Genomic DNA, 16,442 nt, shown 5'->3' with positions numbered 1-16,442 from the left:
CAACAACTCATCTTGTTGGCTTAAGACAAATGTGCATGAGTCATCAAGATCTTTCTGGAGAATTTCATATTCTAATTGCTATGGAATTACCGAATAGAAGACAGGAGCTGCTGGATAGTCCTTACTGGCCAGTAAAAGTAGAAGCTGAAGCTGAGTATGAAGAATTTTTGTCCAGAGGTGTTCTAGTCTAGCTGGTTTTGAACATCATCATATTGGGGGAGATTGTAAGGTCAAACCTTGTAATATGATGATGTTTGAAACTGGTCACTCAGCGTCAGCGCATGACTCAGCGTCAGTATCAGCGTAAGCGTATCAGTTGTTCAATGTATAGCTTAATATTCAGCATTTTGTAACAGAATTAGTACTTATCTAACTTCCATAGTTATCGTCTATTAGTTAGCTGGTATATCCCTGATTTGTAGGGATAGCCTAGAATAGTTGTATATATTCGTTTGTACCGGTTTGTGATAGGCACGCCTTTCACAAACCCTAATAGCCGCTTTGTGCATACGATAATCTCTTGGTGAGATTATCATTCTTAGTGAAAGTTTTCTTTGTGAATCTTTATTGTTCTTATTTACAGCCATTGTTTGATAAGTTGTCTGATCTTTGGGTCGTTCACCTTCTCCAAAGCAACTTGACAAGGTAATTTAAGGAGAAAGAGAGAGTATTATGATTTATTAATATATTATAAGAATAATATATTAAAGGAGAAATCATATTTATTTAATTAGTATTGATCATAAATTAATTAGGAATTAATTTGGTGATCAAAAGAGATTAATTGAATAAAGGGGTATAAACTGTCAAATGTATGATAGTTGAGTTTTGGGTTAAGGAAACCTAATGGGCTTAAGGGGGAACGAAATTATGATGGGTAACCATCATATTTTTGTCCAAGGCCTTATTCCAGAAGGTTCCATGGGCTGCTTGGTGGCTAAGCTGTCCATTAGGGTTTAGACTGAAACCCAAGTAACCTGTAAGTATAAATATGACCCCTAGAGCATTGAATTCAGCTACCACTTGATTCTAAGAGATCCCTAGGCCGATTTCTAGCCTCTCTCTCCCTCTCTCATATTGCCTTCTTGCTTGTGGGGTTTGTGAACCATTAGAGGAGTTGCATTTGTGACTCTAAGCTCAAGAGAAGAAGAAAGAGAAGATCTAAGCCAACAAGTGAAGAGGTAAACATCTAGATCTGATTCTATATGTTATTTTTGTTGTTTATATGCTAGATTAGGGTTTGTAAGTCTTGGAATCAAATCATGTTCAATAGTGAAACCTAGATCAAAGCATTAGGGTTTGCATGAGCACATAGGAATGTTTCGTATGCATAAAACCCATCAAGAGCTCTCAACATCGTTTTGCCCTCATTCCTTGTGAGATTAAAGTGTTTTTGTGTGTTCTTGAAGTTTTTGAGGAGGAAGACGTGTAGATCAAGAAGAGGAGAAGGAGGCCAAGCATCTTTGTGACATCTCAACGTTTTCCCTTGAAGTATAGCTCGTTTCCCCTCTGTTTTCAAGCTTGTAGTCTCTATTAGCTTCATGAAAGTCCCTCTTTAGCCATTCCCCAAGCTTGTTTGTGCATTGTGGGTTGTATTAAGTTGTTAGCCTTTAGATCTAGGCACTATTTAGTCCCTGGAGCTTGGATCTACTGCCTTTATGGAGTCATATTGCATGAAAGTCCTAGATCTACCCCTTTTGGTGCACTTTGAGCCCTAAAACCTTTATTGGTGATTATTTACATGTAAAGTTGGAAACTTTACGTGTTATTCATGCCCTTGAAACCCAGATCTATGAATGGCATGAGCTGGATTCAAGCATAATCGCGTGAATAGTTTTTGCATGTGGCCGACTCGGCGAGTCGTTCATCTGACTCGGCGAGTCGAGTCGTGAGTCCCCGAGTTTCCCCATTGTTGCATTTGTGGGTTGGGAGTGATGAGTCATTGGGTGTGACTCAGTGGGTTGGAAGCTAGACTCACTCATGAAGTCACTCGGCGAGTCAATGCCATGACTCGGCGAGTTCAAGGCAATCTTCTTGTCTCAAGAACAACTCGGCGAGTTGTTCATACAACTCGGCGAGTCACAACTTAGAGTGTTCTTCGGATGAAGATGAACTCGGCGAGTTGTTCATACGACTCGACGAGTAGGATGAAGGACAATTGGCCTTGGGTATAGAAGGAAAACTCGTCGAGTCAACGCTTAACTCGACGAGTAGAGACGGATTTATGGTCAGACTAAGGGAAAGGGACTCGGCGAGTTGGCAAGCCAACTCGGCGAGTCTGGTCAACTGGCAGTTGACTGTGACTTGTTTTGTTAAGGGTAAATGGTCAATTTACCCTGAAGGCAGTTAGCAGTATTTGACTGAGTATTTTGTGGGAATTATAGTCGGAGGAGTTCCGGAGCGGCAGCAGCAGCAAGCAGTCAATTCCCACACCGATCAGCAACTACTTTGAGGTGAGTTTCCTTCCAGTAGGAACGAGTCTAAGGCATCAAGGCCGGCCCGTATAGACGAGATGTTAGTACTAGAGTGTGGGTCGGGCCCGCATCTCTTGGTTGAGTTGATTATGATATGCGCCGTTATGATAGAGTTGTCTATACTTGTTGTCTGTGTGATACTTGTATATTATGGGTTAGCGGCTAAGTGTGGGCAAGGCCCGTATCTCTCCGAGAGTGGAGTGTGGGCGAGGCCCGTACCTCCCAGATAGTGGAGTGTGGGCGAGGCCCGTATCTCTCGGCTAGCGGAGTGTGGGCAAGGCCCGTATCTTCATGAGTGTGGGCAAGGCCCGTATCTCCTAGTTGTATGTTGTATGCTTGCATGGTATGAGGTATTATGGGGGAACTCACTAAGCTTCGTGCTTACAGTTTTCAGTTTTGGTTTCAGGTACCTCTTCGTCGAAGGGGAAGGAGTTGGCGCGGTAGCGGTACATCACACACACACACACCTGCTTATATTCCGCATTATGACATCTACCTGGGAGATCGTACTCTGACATTTTTGTGATTATGACAATGTTTTCTGACATGCAACATCTTTTGTGAAATGAAATTGTTGTTGAATTTCTAAATGTTTTGCTAAGTACATGTTCAAAAACGAAATTTTTGGCTCGTATTTTTGGGACGTTACAACAATATTCATCATTCACGGATTTCAATTTCTTCTTTTACTAGATCAAGTTTCATTTGGCTTCCGATCTATTGGCCATTTTTGATCTGATTGATTCATTTAAACAGGTGCGAGGTGATTTCTCGAGGGCTGAGGAGTATTGCAACCGAGCAATCCTGGCAAACCCTAGCGATGGAAATGCTTTATCTTTAAAACGTCATCGTTTTCAGGTGCACAGAAGACGACATGGAGAAATTCGGGATTCATCTATTTCCACTATTTTGACTATTCTGAAAGTCAAGGTAGTTTGTCACTATTTCCATATTAAATTTTCTTCTTCTTATATGATAAAAATCAATTTGTTTATGTACATGATTCAATGGATGAATTGGTGAGATTCCAATTCTATTGGAAAGGAATCACGAATTCCAATTCTGTTGGAATGGAATCATGAATTCTAATTCTGTTGGAATGGAGTATGAATATTTTCTCACTGATTTATGCATGCTATACAATTCTTGGCTATTGGTTTTGGTGCAATTTACAAGTCCACATATTATTATTACATGATTTGATTCATGGCAGTTAATTTCGTAAAATGTCTAATTTCATTGATGATCAAGGGCTTGAAGATTAGATGATGGCTGAACAATTGTCACTGGTCTTCACAAAGGAAAGAGTTATTCTTCTGATAGAATAATCTACAATAGAATGATAGGAGTATATGTAATAATATATTCTGCTGGAATATTCAAGTCGGATAATATACATGGTTTTGTTTGTTATTAGTGAGTATTTCATTGTCATAGACTATTATATGTAATAATATATTCTGCTATTGTATGCATAAATGTGGGCCAATCAAAATTTAAAATAAAAATAAATAATTAAATAAATAAATAAGGGTAAATAGGTAATTTGATAATTAGTTTCCACAAATAATAGCCTATAATTATAGTAACCATTGACTTAGCTACCTAGGTATTTTCATCCCTTTTAATTAGTAATTTAGTTTAAAACCCTACAATCGACCTCGTCTCCAGTCTATAAACAACCGATCCTTAGCTGTAGACCCAACACAATCAATTGTTGTAAAGAAACGACGTCTCCGGCATCAAGCTGACTTTCACAATCAAGCAGCTCTCGGTTGCTTCTCTCCCGATTCCGGCATAGTGTGTGAAGGGAAGACGCTGACTTTAAGGGAAACGAAGGAACAAGGAATGTCGATGGAGCTTCTGTGATAGTTTGGAAATCGCGAGGAGGTGCGGAGGGAAGAAGCATCGAGACTACACCGATCCATGAGGCTTTCGATTGTTATCTTTGACAGGAAGAAGAAAGGTTCATCTCTAGCCTGAAGACACATAAAGCGAAACCGATTTTATTCATAAGCAAAATTTGGAACTGTTCATCAAAATTGAAATCGAAATATCATACTTCAAATTCGGAATTGACTGGAATTGAATGTCACAATCTCGCAATCGATTGGGGCTGTTCATGAGATTGCAATCGGATTTGAAGCCTCTATGTTGAAATCAAATGAGAAAGGTGGGTCGAAATCTAAGGTATGTTGTGTAAACCTTACACCCTAAACCTAAACCATGAAATGTTTTACTTCTATATGAGATTAATTATAGTGGGGTTTTAATTTTTCAGTGAGCAACATGATACATGGAATATATTAGCAAAGGCAAAAAATGAAGGACGCCTATTTGCCAATATCGGATGGCCTAGAGATCCTGACATTGTAAGTTGATTTTGACCTTTATATAGTTTTATAAAAAAGTTCAATTTCATTGACAACATAATTTAACCTCTTCTTACAGAACAAGCAGGTGAAGCGGTTGCACTTACTTTTAAAAATGAAGGATTCTGCTGCTAATGCCCCCAAGAATCTTGAAGCAAGAAGAAGATTCAGGTTGCACATCCAAGTTAAATTTAAATAATTAGTAATTTTCTTACTATATCTATAGAAACAAAAGAAAATTTGGATGTGTTTAGGTTTATTGTCTAATTCTTTCAAGGTGTAATCTTTTTGGTGAATTGGGAATTTGTTATTATTGTCTAATTTTTACAGGAAAGTGAAAGTTGTTTTGATGTACACCAAGTGTTCGCTAAAATGCTTAAACTGAATGATATTTCTTCGTTTATAGTATTCTATCAGAAAAGAATGATTTTTATGATAATCATGAACATTTCTTCGTTTATAGTATTCTATCAATTCTATTGGATTAGAATCAAAAATTCTAATTCTGTTGGAATGGAATGACGAATTCCAATTTTGTTGGAATCACAGAAGTTGATGCTTGAAGAACGGACCACAAAATTGAAACGGATCACATTATTCTTTTAGAATGTATTAGTCGTTGTTAGTTTTTGATATAATTATTAACAATTGTTACCCGTATTCTATAAGAAATAATGTATTTGTTGTTTTTATTCTTCAATTGATTGTTCAAGAATTTGTTATTCTACTAGAAGTTTTTAAATTAATGATAAAGAAATAGGTTCAAGAATATTTTTATTTTTGAATATACTTATAAACATATTCTGTCAGAATGTCCAAATTAAAAGAATTATAATTTGTAAAATCGGATTTTTAAAATTAATAGAATCTATGATCCCTTAAAAAATGTGATTTTCCTTTATTAAATCTATATTAATTGACTAAATTACCCTTGTAATTAATTAAGATGATTTTTTCAATTATATTTAATTCAATAATATATATTAATCATTTTCTTAAAATAAGTAAATTTGATTGGCTCACTATACACACACACTAAACCTTACCCGCATCAAACGACAGGTATGAATAATTTTTTAAATTAATTTCTAGATACGAGTAGTTCTTTTGCGTCAATAGTTTATTACATCTAAATAATTATCAATAAAACAATGCTAGCATAAATGAAATCAATAAAAATAAAAAATGAAAAGTTGAGATACATGAACACATGATCGATTGTTCATTAGGATTCATAAATAGTTTTGTATTAACACATAATATCTGTTTGGATAGTGTCATATAACGTTTGTTCTATGAGAAAACCTTTTACCCATGAAAGCGATAGGTGGCGAATAGTTGTTTCAACATTTATTTACATTCGGAAAACTATTATATTTCAAGGAATAAAAATTATTTTTTGACCGATCATCTCTTTTTGGTGTTTATTTGTCATTCGAAAATGTTCATTTGTATTTGTTGTTTTGGATAAAAAATAGAAGTATTGTAACGACCCAATTTTCACGATTAAAAATTTCTTTTAAAACATTACTAAAACCATAGTTATAAAAACTGTTTCTTAAGTCGTAACATAATTTCATAGTATTAATTCAAATCATAAACTTATTATCAGAGTAAAACATCCCAGGCTAACTGACTATGGTGTGCCCACTGCATCGGACCGAGGTCCGGACTAACTGGGGCCTGGCCCCCTGCATCGGACCGAAGTCCGGAACTGACTGGGACCTTGTCCCCTGCATCGGACCGAAGTCCGGACTAACTGACTGGGACCTTGTCCCCTACTTCGGACCGAAGTCCGGACTAACTAGGGCCTTGCCCCCTGCATCGGACCAAAGTCCGGACTAACTGAGACCTTGTCCCTTGCATCGGACCGAAGTCCGGATCTGACTGCATCAGACCGAAGTCTGGATCTAACTGAACATACCATAACATAACATATCAACTAGCACGAACACATAACACATAATCCTGTATGAGCCACGAAGGCATTAAACATACTAACTACTACATTGGACCGAAGTCCGGAAACTACTGCTAACTAAAAACGGACCGACATTGTGGCCTTAGACCAGTTCCTACTGGAAGGAAACTCACCTGCACTGCTGGAGTTTTTTGCTGATACCCTTCTGACTGCTATCAGACACTCTCGAACTCCTGCTCCAAAAACTCCCCGATCTACTAATACCAAATATAACACTTAGTCTAACCGTCCTCTAAAAGTCAACTAAGTCAACTCTGTCAAAGTCAAAGTCTTGGTCAAAGTCAACCTTCCAGGTTGACCCTACTCGTCGAGTCAGCCTACTGACTCGCCGAGTTCATAAGCTCAAAAACCCTCTCCTTCGCGACTCGACTCGCCGAGTCAGCCCATGACTCGCCGAGTCTACTGATTTCCGAGTTATGTCCTGTCCAACTCACTGAGTCTCCACTAAACTCACTGGTCCAAGTCTTAACTAGAAGGGTTTGGGTTTTACGACCAGACTCGCCGAGTCCAAGGCAATCTTCAACAGACTCGCCGAGTTGTTCTTCCAACTCGTCGAGTTCCTGCCTATCTTCATCCAACTCGCCGAGTCCACCCATGTGACTCGTCGAGTTCCTACACGACTCTAAGTTTGATATCTAGCCCGACTCGCCGAGTCCTTTCGTGTATTCTCATAATCTCGAGTCACAAAGCTACTCCTTTGCTCCAAACAATAGATTTGGGTTCCTAGAGTCCATTAGCAACATAAAGTTGCTACCTTTACGTGCTTCTTGTCTCATAATACCAAAACCAAGCTAGAAAGGGACTTAACTCTTGGGGAAAGGCTTTAGCATAACAACTAGAAAGGCTTTCTACATCAATGATTCATATAGAACTCAGATCTGGAGTTTCAACTCCAGATCTAACTCATGCTTCAAGATCTCATCAATATTTCTCTAACCAAACCCTAAAACTCCATGAAAGTTGAAATAGAAAGGAGAAGGCCAAGGATAACGATTCCTTACCTCCAAAATGACCTCCCACTGAAGTATAATCCAGATTTCTTATAGTCTCCTTGATCTAGGCTTCTTGACCTTCAAGATTTCCTTCACCAAAACTAGATCTTGCTCCAAAAAGGATTATGGCGGCTAGGGTTTGGTATTCTAGGTGAGAGAGACTGTAAAGGAACCCTAAGGAAGAGAATGAGACGTTTAAATAGTGCACAAAGTCCTGGACTTAGGGTTTTTCTCTTCAGACCAGACTCGCCGAGTACACTTGCCTAAGGCTGTTCGCTATTTGGATAAAACCGAATTGCCCAATTGGACAATTTGGATTGGACTATTTGGTTCGGATATTCGGATTTTTGGATTTGTTTTCAACAAAACTGAATTATTATTTTGGATTTCGGATTGGTTTTGGTTTATAAAATAAGAACCGAATAGTCCAAAAAAACCGAATAAACATTTATTATTTATTTATTTATAATATATATCTATAGTTATCTATTGATTTTGTAATTTATTTTTTCATATAGGTTTAAAACATTTCACCCGATAAAAAAACATCAATATGTATTATCTCTCAAAAGTTTTCTATCTTTAAAATATTTAACTATAATATATCTGCTTAGTAGTTGTTTGTACGTAAATTTCAAATCACAACTAAATAAATTTTTTCGTTTCTGGTGTAAAATTAGGTAATATTATAATTATATGTCGTTTTAAAATGTTTCGGTTTTTGAAAACCGAATTATAAAAACCGATCCAACCGAATTGTAATTGGATCGGATCGGATCGGATTTGAATTTAGTTTGGACTATTCGGATCCATGTTTTGAAAACCGAAATCAATTTGGATTCACTTGATTGGATCGGATCAAACCGATCCATCCAAACGAACACCCTTACACTTGCCGACTCGCCGAGTCGGTCACTTACTTTACACCCGGATCCCGCTCCGACTTGTCGAGTTCCTCCCTGGACTCGACGAGTCGACCCTCTTTAACTTATGGTTTTCCTTTCCTTTCTTGACCTTTCTGATTTCGGGTGTTACAAGTATGTTGATGTTTTTTTGTAAAAAAAAAGTTTTGTTCTTGATTATAATAAATGTGAAATTGTGCATTGTTTATATATATATATATATATATATATATATATATATATATATATATATATATATAGTTGATTAAAATCATATTAAATATTCGGTTTTTCAGTATAATTATAATTTATGTTGTTTTTTTCTCAACAGACGGGTAACTGATAAATCAATGTATAACATTCCTCTCTGGCACGTATCACAGTATTGTTAGTTTTGGGCTTCCGACGTGAAAACTTCACAAGGGGTCATCCATCCCTGAATTGCACTTGATCCTACATCGGCTGGGAAGGAGAACTAAGCATTCCTTATAAGGGTGTATATACCTTCTCTAACACAACGCGTTTTATAGCCGTGACGGCAGAAGATCCCATTAGAACTCTGCAGTTAAGCGTGCCCGGACAAGAGCAATTCAGGGATGGGAAACCCCTAGGAAGTTTTGACTAATTAACTTGTAACGTCTCAAAAATCATAATAAATCTAAACTTTTTAAAACAACCCATTACTTAAAAAGAGTTGACAAAATCATTGTTTTCCAAATATTATTCAAATCAGAGTCTCCCAAGATCCATCAACATTAAAACGATGATGTGTACGATCACGCCTTCGTCTTGCCACAGTCTTTAGAAGTATCGGAAATAAATCTAAAACTGTAAGCCAACGCTTAATGAGTTTCCCCCAAAGTATCAGCACACAATACACATCATATACAAACAAGCATGTTGGGTCTCACATAACCTCTGTCACAACGTCTCAAAAGCAACTTGTTACTCAGGGCCCTCTAAAAAATCCACTCCCTTCCTCGTCAGACGAGTGAGGGGTACTACGATCTTGGAGAAGTCCTGAATAAATCTTCAATAATATCCTGCCAAACCCAAGAAACTTCTGATCTCTGTTGGAGATTTTCATAACCTCCCACTGCATCACGACCTCGATCTTGGCCGGATCGATCAAAATCTCATCCTGATTAACGAGATGACCCAGAAAATGAACCTCTCGTAACCAAAACTCACACTTCGTGAACTTGGCATACAACCGTTCCCGCCTCAATACTCCCAAAAGCTCACGAAGGTGTTCCTCATGTTGCTCTCTGGTCTTGAAATACACCAAGATATCATCAATGAACACAATGACTGATCGATCGAGCATCGACCTGCATACCCGATTCATCATATACATAAACACTGCAGACGAATTTGTTCCTGGCCAACTCAACCACGAGCTTGGTCATTGTATGTATACCACTCAGCCTTACCCACCCCATACACTTGCATCTCAAACTTTCTAATTCTTTAAGCATCTTTTCTGGAACTTTAGAAGTTGACATAAAAAATATATCAATGCTACCAAGAAAAGATTTCAACAAAGCAGTACGTCCGGTTTTTACCTTGCAGATTGAAATCAAAATATGTTAATACTCAAATCATCAATTAATTGATACATCAATGCCTATAATTCACACCCAAACATGACATCCTAATTATACCTCTGCCTCGATTTTTTGATGATTACAACTATTTGATACAACTTCAAATTACTTGATATATTTCAAAAAGAAAAGTTCAACTAATATTTGATTAGGCCTCCATATGGTTTTTCCAAATATGCCCCATTCTTTAAGATTCTTCACTGAATTCACAACATACTTATTATTATGATATGATTTTTTTTTTATTTTCTTAATTCAAATTCTCCGTTATCAAGTAGCATCATATGCATTTACAATGGGCGAACGTTTCCTATATCCGACGTTTTTAATAAAAATATTTTCTGTGTCTTTTGAGGACTTGAGTAATCCGTATTGTTGTTGTACTCGACCATAAAAAATTATCAAATTTTGAGAGATGTAATTTTTGTTGTTTTTTGTAATATTCTTAAACTTACTCAAGAAAGCTATTTTTATGATAACTTATCACCGTTTTTATTTTCTTGAACATCATTTATCAGTTTATAATTGTTCCCCACAGATTTATTACTAATTACAAATTACCAAATAATAATAAAAAAAACTCTAAATATATTTTAATAAAAACAAACTACAAAATACAAAACACATGCATAAAATTTGTTCATAATATAATTATTCTCAAGAAGTGCAGTACGAAATATAAAAGATGATATAATTCTGTTTTCGATTTGCCATATCAAATGTTGAACAACGAAAACAAATACCAATTCTAATTTCAAACAAAAATTTTTTCTTGTTAAAACTTAAAAGAATCGTAAATGAAATCATTAATAGAAAAATCCCATTGATTACTACTACCTTAAAAATACAGAATCAAACAATATTCTTTCCACGAACCCATACCCAAAATCCTAAACTTCTAAAACCCTAAAACCAAACCCAAACCTAAAATCAAACCAACCCAACCCCCAAAAGCAGTAGAAGCCACGCCTGAAGTCGCCGGAGCCGGTGCGTGCATTTTCGGTTTATCAGTACCTTGTAGCATGGCTGATGGCATCGGAGCCGCTGCTGTTTTGGGAGGAGCCGGTGTTGTTGGGGGGAGGGTGGCCGACGCTGGTGTGGGAGGAGCGGCAGTGGAGTGCACGGTGTGAGTCCGGTGACTCACCGCCATGACAACGATCCACAACTTTTCACCGTTCTCGCATTTACCGTCGTGGCCACTGATGAAAAAGAAGGGACCTGATCTTGTAAATTTGAAGACGGAGTAACCATCGTTTAGGGTTTCTTTGGGGTCAGTTTTGTTGCAGTTGTGGTAAGCCTCTTCGTTTACGACCAAAACCGAATCCATCCCTTTCTTGTACTTGAAAACTGCAACACAACAAACAAAACACAAACATCGATCCATTAAACTTATCTTGAGACGATTTGATTTTCAGTCATGCAAACATATAATTAAAGAGAAAGAGAATATTAATTGCTAATTACCAAGTGTGTCATTGACTTGAAAGCGGTTTCTTTCAGCCCAATGGTTATAGCTCTCACGAGGATCGATAACCCAACCATTTTTGCCACCAACATGGAACGTGTAGCCATAACATGACCTGAAGAACCCTGCGGATATGATGAACAGCAAACCGAAGCTTGTAAGCAGATTCATTTGGTGTTCCATAGATGAGAATTCTACTGTGTGTTTTTGTGTGTTTGGGAGATGGAAATGAAGAGATGGCGTATTTATAATAGATACGCAAGTAAAGTTACCGTTGGAATGAATGGTAATCGCTTGGTTGGAGCTGAGTTGGAGGCCACGATTTTCATACCGCATATCATGTTGGTAAAACTGTAACGGTTATTGTAATTCAAATTCTGGATTTTCCTTAACAATCAGGATCAACTTATGTATATATATACATACAAATACAATATCAACCTATAGATAAAAGATTCACCAACTTATCATAATTAAATAAACTTGTAAGGTTGAAGTGTCTGTCGAGCCAAAATTCTTCATATATCTAGCGTTGTAAGCTTGATATCTGAATTAATCAATTAACAATTTAATTAACTGAAAAACAGCACATGTTAAGGAAATGAAACTAACAAGTAACAATCATATATTCTAATCTAATTTAAAAAAAAATGGTACATGTTAATTTGTTAATCAAATCAATGTGCTTACAAAATGAGTACCAACATGCCAAAGGCCTAGTGGTATGGTGAGATGTTCTCCCTTAAAGTGGGGTACAAGACATATATGTGGAATTAAGCAATAGACTAGAGAGTGTGAAAAGATGTTTAAAAAAACTCACACAAAAAGAGTTCCACTCTAATCCTATTGTACTTGGTTTTTTCATTTAATTTTGTAAATATGATATCTAGACGACCATCACTCACTCTCTATCTCGAAGCCGCTACCTTTAGGAGCGATCCCCGAAGTTCCGAGCCCGATTCAACCTTACACCAAAGGTTCCGCACGATTATGTTTACAGCTCCTATTTTACTATTTTAAATGTCCCGACGACAAGATAAATTTTCAGGACGAAATTTTCTAAACAGGAGGAGACTGTGACAATGAGAGGTTTCGTCACCGATCACCATTACAGGAAAGAGTAGGAAAATAGATGTAATAACTTAATATTGTAATACTTGATTTTTGAGATAATAAGAATCAGATGTGTCATTATATTTATTTGTTAAAACGTTCATTAGGCTCAAAAATTAGCGTCCAAAAAGTTGTAACGTTTTCTAAGCTGGTTAACGTACTTGGATAAAATTCGTTAACATGATCTCAAGGATACAGGATTGATAAAAATCTGACTCCAAATGAAGGAGTTATGGATTTTATAAAAATAGAAATCAACCATATAATTAAAATTAATTACGTCAAAACGGTAATTAGAGATTGGTTCAGTTTTGACTAAAATGCAAAAAGGAGTTTCGTAGTACTCCTCAAGATATAAACTTTAGGAAAAAGTTTGCCTAGTTAGGCACGAAAATGAAAGTCAAAACAACCTAAAGGAGAATTGTAGTACCCTTTGAGATAATCACATAAATATAAAGAGTGCTTGGATCAGAGCTCGCACGAAGAAGTTACAATTTTTGCAAATCTTTTCGTGCGCGTCAGGTGTGCGTCTCAGCACATCGCGTACTGGATTTGAGTAGATTGCGAGAGACGCGGCCGAGTGGAGGAGTGACACGTGGCCACTTCCTGTGGAGCCACAATGATCACGTGCGGCGCGCGCAAATATTTGTCTGGCATACACCTCCGAGACTCGACTATAAATAGAAGGTAGTGTCATTCCATTTCTACACATCGTCAATCTTCTCTCTCATTCACTATCTTGAAGCTGCTACCTTTAGGAGCGATCCTCGGAATCCCAAGCCCGATCCAACCCTACATTAAAGGTTTTGCGCAACTAGGGTAAGTTTGCGACCCTTATTTTACTATTTTAAATGTTTTACTAGGAGGGGGAACACATGTTTATCAAATGGTTTTATCAAAATATATTTATATCTATAAATATCAAATCATTATAAAGCTTAAAGCCTTAAGATAATGTTGTTATAGATATTATACCTAATTGTAAGCTATGATATTATGCCTAAGAGTTATGATGTCTGATAGTTTAAGAAGAGATAATACCTAAATGTTAGAATAGTCAAATACCTAAGATAATATAGTACCTAAAAGTTATGCTAGTCAAATATAAGGATATGCACCCTACCTAGTTATCCTATTTTCAAATAACCATAATTAGGATATATATATATATATATATATATATATATATATATATATATATATATATATATATATATATATATATATATATACACACACACACACACACAAAATAATTATGAGGTCAAACGTTATAATTATCAAATATAAGATAAAAGATTTATATTGTGATAGTTATAGGAAATCCCTAGGAAGGATAAAGATAAAAGATAAATACCTAAGGCCAATGCGTTACTGAGCTGTTGATATTCATCCAAAGGCCTTGATTAAATTCGGCATTCCCCGATACTTATAATCGTTAATTTTGCGAGAGTTAGGAAGATATGTATAAATCTATACGGGGTCTGACAACTCCACCTGCGATTACTAGCTACAATCCCAACATGATAACTTTCTTATTATTCACTATTCGACGTCTGATGAAACGTCGTGGCGTGGCAAATTATTAGTCAAAAAGCATTGATTATAGAGGTTCATGGTAATACATTAGAACATCTTAGAGATCTGACTATCATTAGGGACGCCTTAAAGTGGTAGATAAAATACGTTAGGATCGTTAGATATCCTACGAAGATAGTAAATTATGATTAATGAATATATCCTAAAAATATAAAAAGATAAGATCTTTAGATATCCTGAAAAAATATTAAACTAAAGTTGATAAAATACTTTAGAATTTTTTTTTCTAAAAAGAAAAATGATTCTTAAATTACTACAACCAAATATCATGTCCTACTATACTTATACAACTTAGTCACATAACTAGAAGTCTATAACAACATATAACTAGTATGAAAGGAAAGCTTATAACTTTTTGCAAAATGGTAAGGGAGACAGGCTGACAAGTCTCACTGTTTAATTACGTATTTTATTCAACAGTCGATGGAGCTACAAATATCATGTCCTACTATACTTATACAACTTACTATACATACATTAGTAACATGACTTCTTTCTATAATTAAAAATCCTATGAAGAGCATCAGCATGTTGTACGGTACAAGTTATGAATGCCTGTTTCCAGCATCATGAATGAGTATGACCACAGGGAAGCTCAAAGCAGTCAACAGGATGTTCAAGCACTGCATCACATTCCTTCTTGCTCCTCTGAAGAGGCCTCTCCGGCAGACAGTTTCTTCGGTCATCCGCCACAATCCCCACCGACGTCAAATTCCCACAAACACCTTCTTCCTCAAAGAAATAGTTGTACGAAAACGTGAAGTTTACCAAATTAGGCAACTCACAAACACCTAATGGAACCACCCCACTCATCATATTATGCCCTAAATTTAGCTGCTCCAAATGAGCTAATCCTGCAATGCTGTAAGGTATTTCACCCACCAACTTATTCGAGCTCACATCCAACACCCTTAACTTGTAAAGAAACCCCACCTCCTGAGGCAAACACCCCGATATATTCGTGTTAATCAGCAACAGTTCTTCCATGGTGTTTGCGAAGTTTGCTATGCTTGGCGGGAGACATCCTCCCAAGTTGTTGTTCGCGAAAACCACCACAGAAGCCGTGCTCGACCCCAAATTCGAAGGAATCACAGACGTTAAACGATTGCTGTTGATGAAAATGGCGTCTAGGTTTTTGTTGAAGAGCTCCGGGGGCAATGGCCCTTCGAATTCATTGAAACGGAGGTCGAGAAATTTGAGGCTAGGGAGGGACATGACGACGGAAGGGAAAGGACCCACGAATCGATTGTTGCTTAGGTCAAGCTCGAAGAGGAGAGTGAGATTCGATAAAGTGAGAGGGAGGATGCCACAGAAGCGGTTGCTGTTTAGATGGAGTAGCGCAAGGTCAGACAACAAACCGAATTCATTAGGGAGGAATCCGGCGATATCTGCATGGTTTAAATCGATTCCGGCAACCGTCTGGATATTTGTGTCGTTTGGATACGGAGCGCAGTATATTCCTGTGTAACTGCAAACTGAAGGCCCAATCCAATCTGAAGTAGTATTAAAAGGGTCGGAGTAAATCACGAGTTTCCATGCTTGAAGTGCAAGATAAGCTTGTTGGAGTCGTGGGTTTGATACACTTGAGTCATGGTGATGATGGTGGTGGTCGTTGGTGGTGGAATGGCGGTGTTTGGCTGTTATGTTGGCGAGGTAAAGAATTAAAAAGGAAAACACAGCAGTAGTGGTAGTAACTAAAGAGCTTCTCGACGCCATTTCTTATTCTTGGCAAATGGTAATTATATCTTGTTAATTATGTGATATTTATAAGGAGATGTATCCTTAAACAACGTTATTGGGTGACAAAATTATTGACGTTTGAAAAAGTTTGATAGGATAAGAGGATCTTTGTAGGTTAAGAATAAATTGCAAGACAATTTCTAAACAATCGATTGTTAATTGGAAAAATGTAATGATAAGGAGATGACAACTTCCAT

General features: G+C 36.9%; 2 protein-coding genes across 2 annotated transcripts; both read right to left on the bottom strand.

The window, feature by feature from the left end:
- Positions 1–11,080: 11,080 nt before the first annotated feature.
- On the bottom strand, positions 11,081–11,995 carry LOC111891850 (early nodulin-like protein 1). The gene is made up of 2 exons (XM_023887912.3): positions 11,793–11,995; positions 11,081–11,675 (listed from the first exon to the last, which is right to left on the bottom strand). Exons 1-2 carry the CDS (start codon positions 11,974–11,976, stop codon positions 11,227–11,229), a joined length of 633 nt encoding a protein of 210 aa, XP_023743680.1. The 5' UTR covers positions 11,977–11,995; the 3' UTR covers positions 11,081–11,226.
- Positions 11,996–14,868: 2,873 nt separating this feature from the next.
- Positions 14,869–16,242, bottom strand: LOC111891837 (leucine-rich repeat extensin-like protein 4). The gene has a single exon (XM_023887898.3). It carries the CDS (start codon positions 16,219–16,221, stop codon positions 15,073–15,075), a length of 1,149 nt encoding a protein of 382 aa, XP_023743666.1. The 5' UTR covers positions 16,222–16,242; the 3' UTR covers positions 14,869–15,072.
- Between the last annotated feature and the right edge of the window lie 200 nt (positions 16,243–16,442).

This window comes from Lactuca sativa, chromosome 3 (assembly GCF_002870075.4).
Source record: "Lactuca sativa cultivar Salinas chromosome 3, Lsat_Salinas_v11, whole genome shotgun sequence".
Taxonomy (NCBI): Eukaryota; Viridiplantae; Streptophyta; class Magnoliopsida; order Asterales; family Asteraceae; genus Lactuca; species Lactuca sativa.
The sequence above is the reverse complement of the archived record's forward strand: the minus strand, read 5'-3'. Positions and strand labels throughout refer to the sequence as shown.

Coding starts and splice junctions, on each gene's coding strand:
- LOC111891850 (XM_023887912.3), bottom strand. CDS start 11,976: ATGGAACACCAAATGAATCTGCTTACAAGCTTCGGTTTGCTGTTCATC. Junction 11,676..11,792: donor TCAAGTCAATGACACACTTG/GTAATTAGCAAT, acceptor GTTGTGTTGCAG/TTTTCAAGTACAAGAAAGGG.
- LOC111891837 (XM_023887898.3), bottom strand. CDS start 16,221: ATGGCGTCGAGAAGCTCTTTAGTTACTACCACTACTGCTGTGTTTTCC.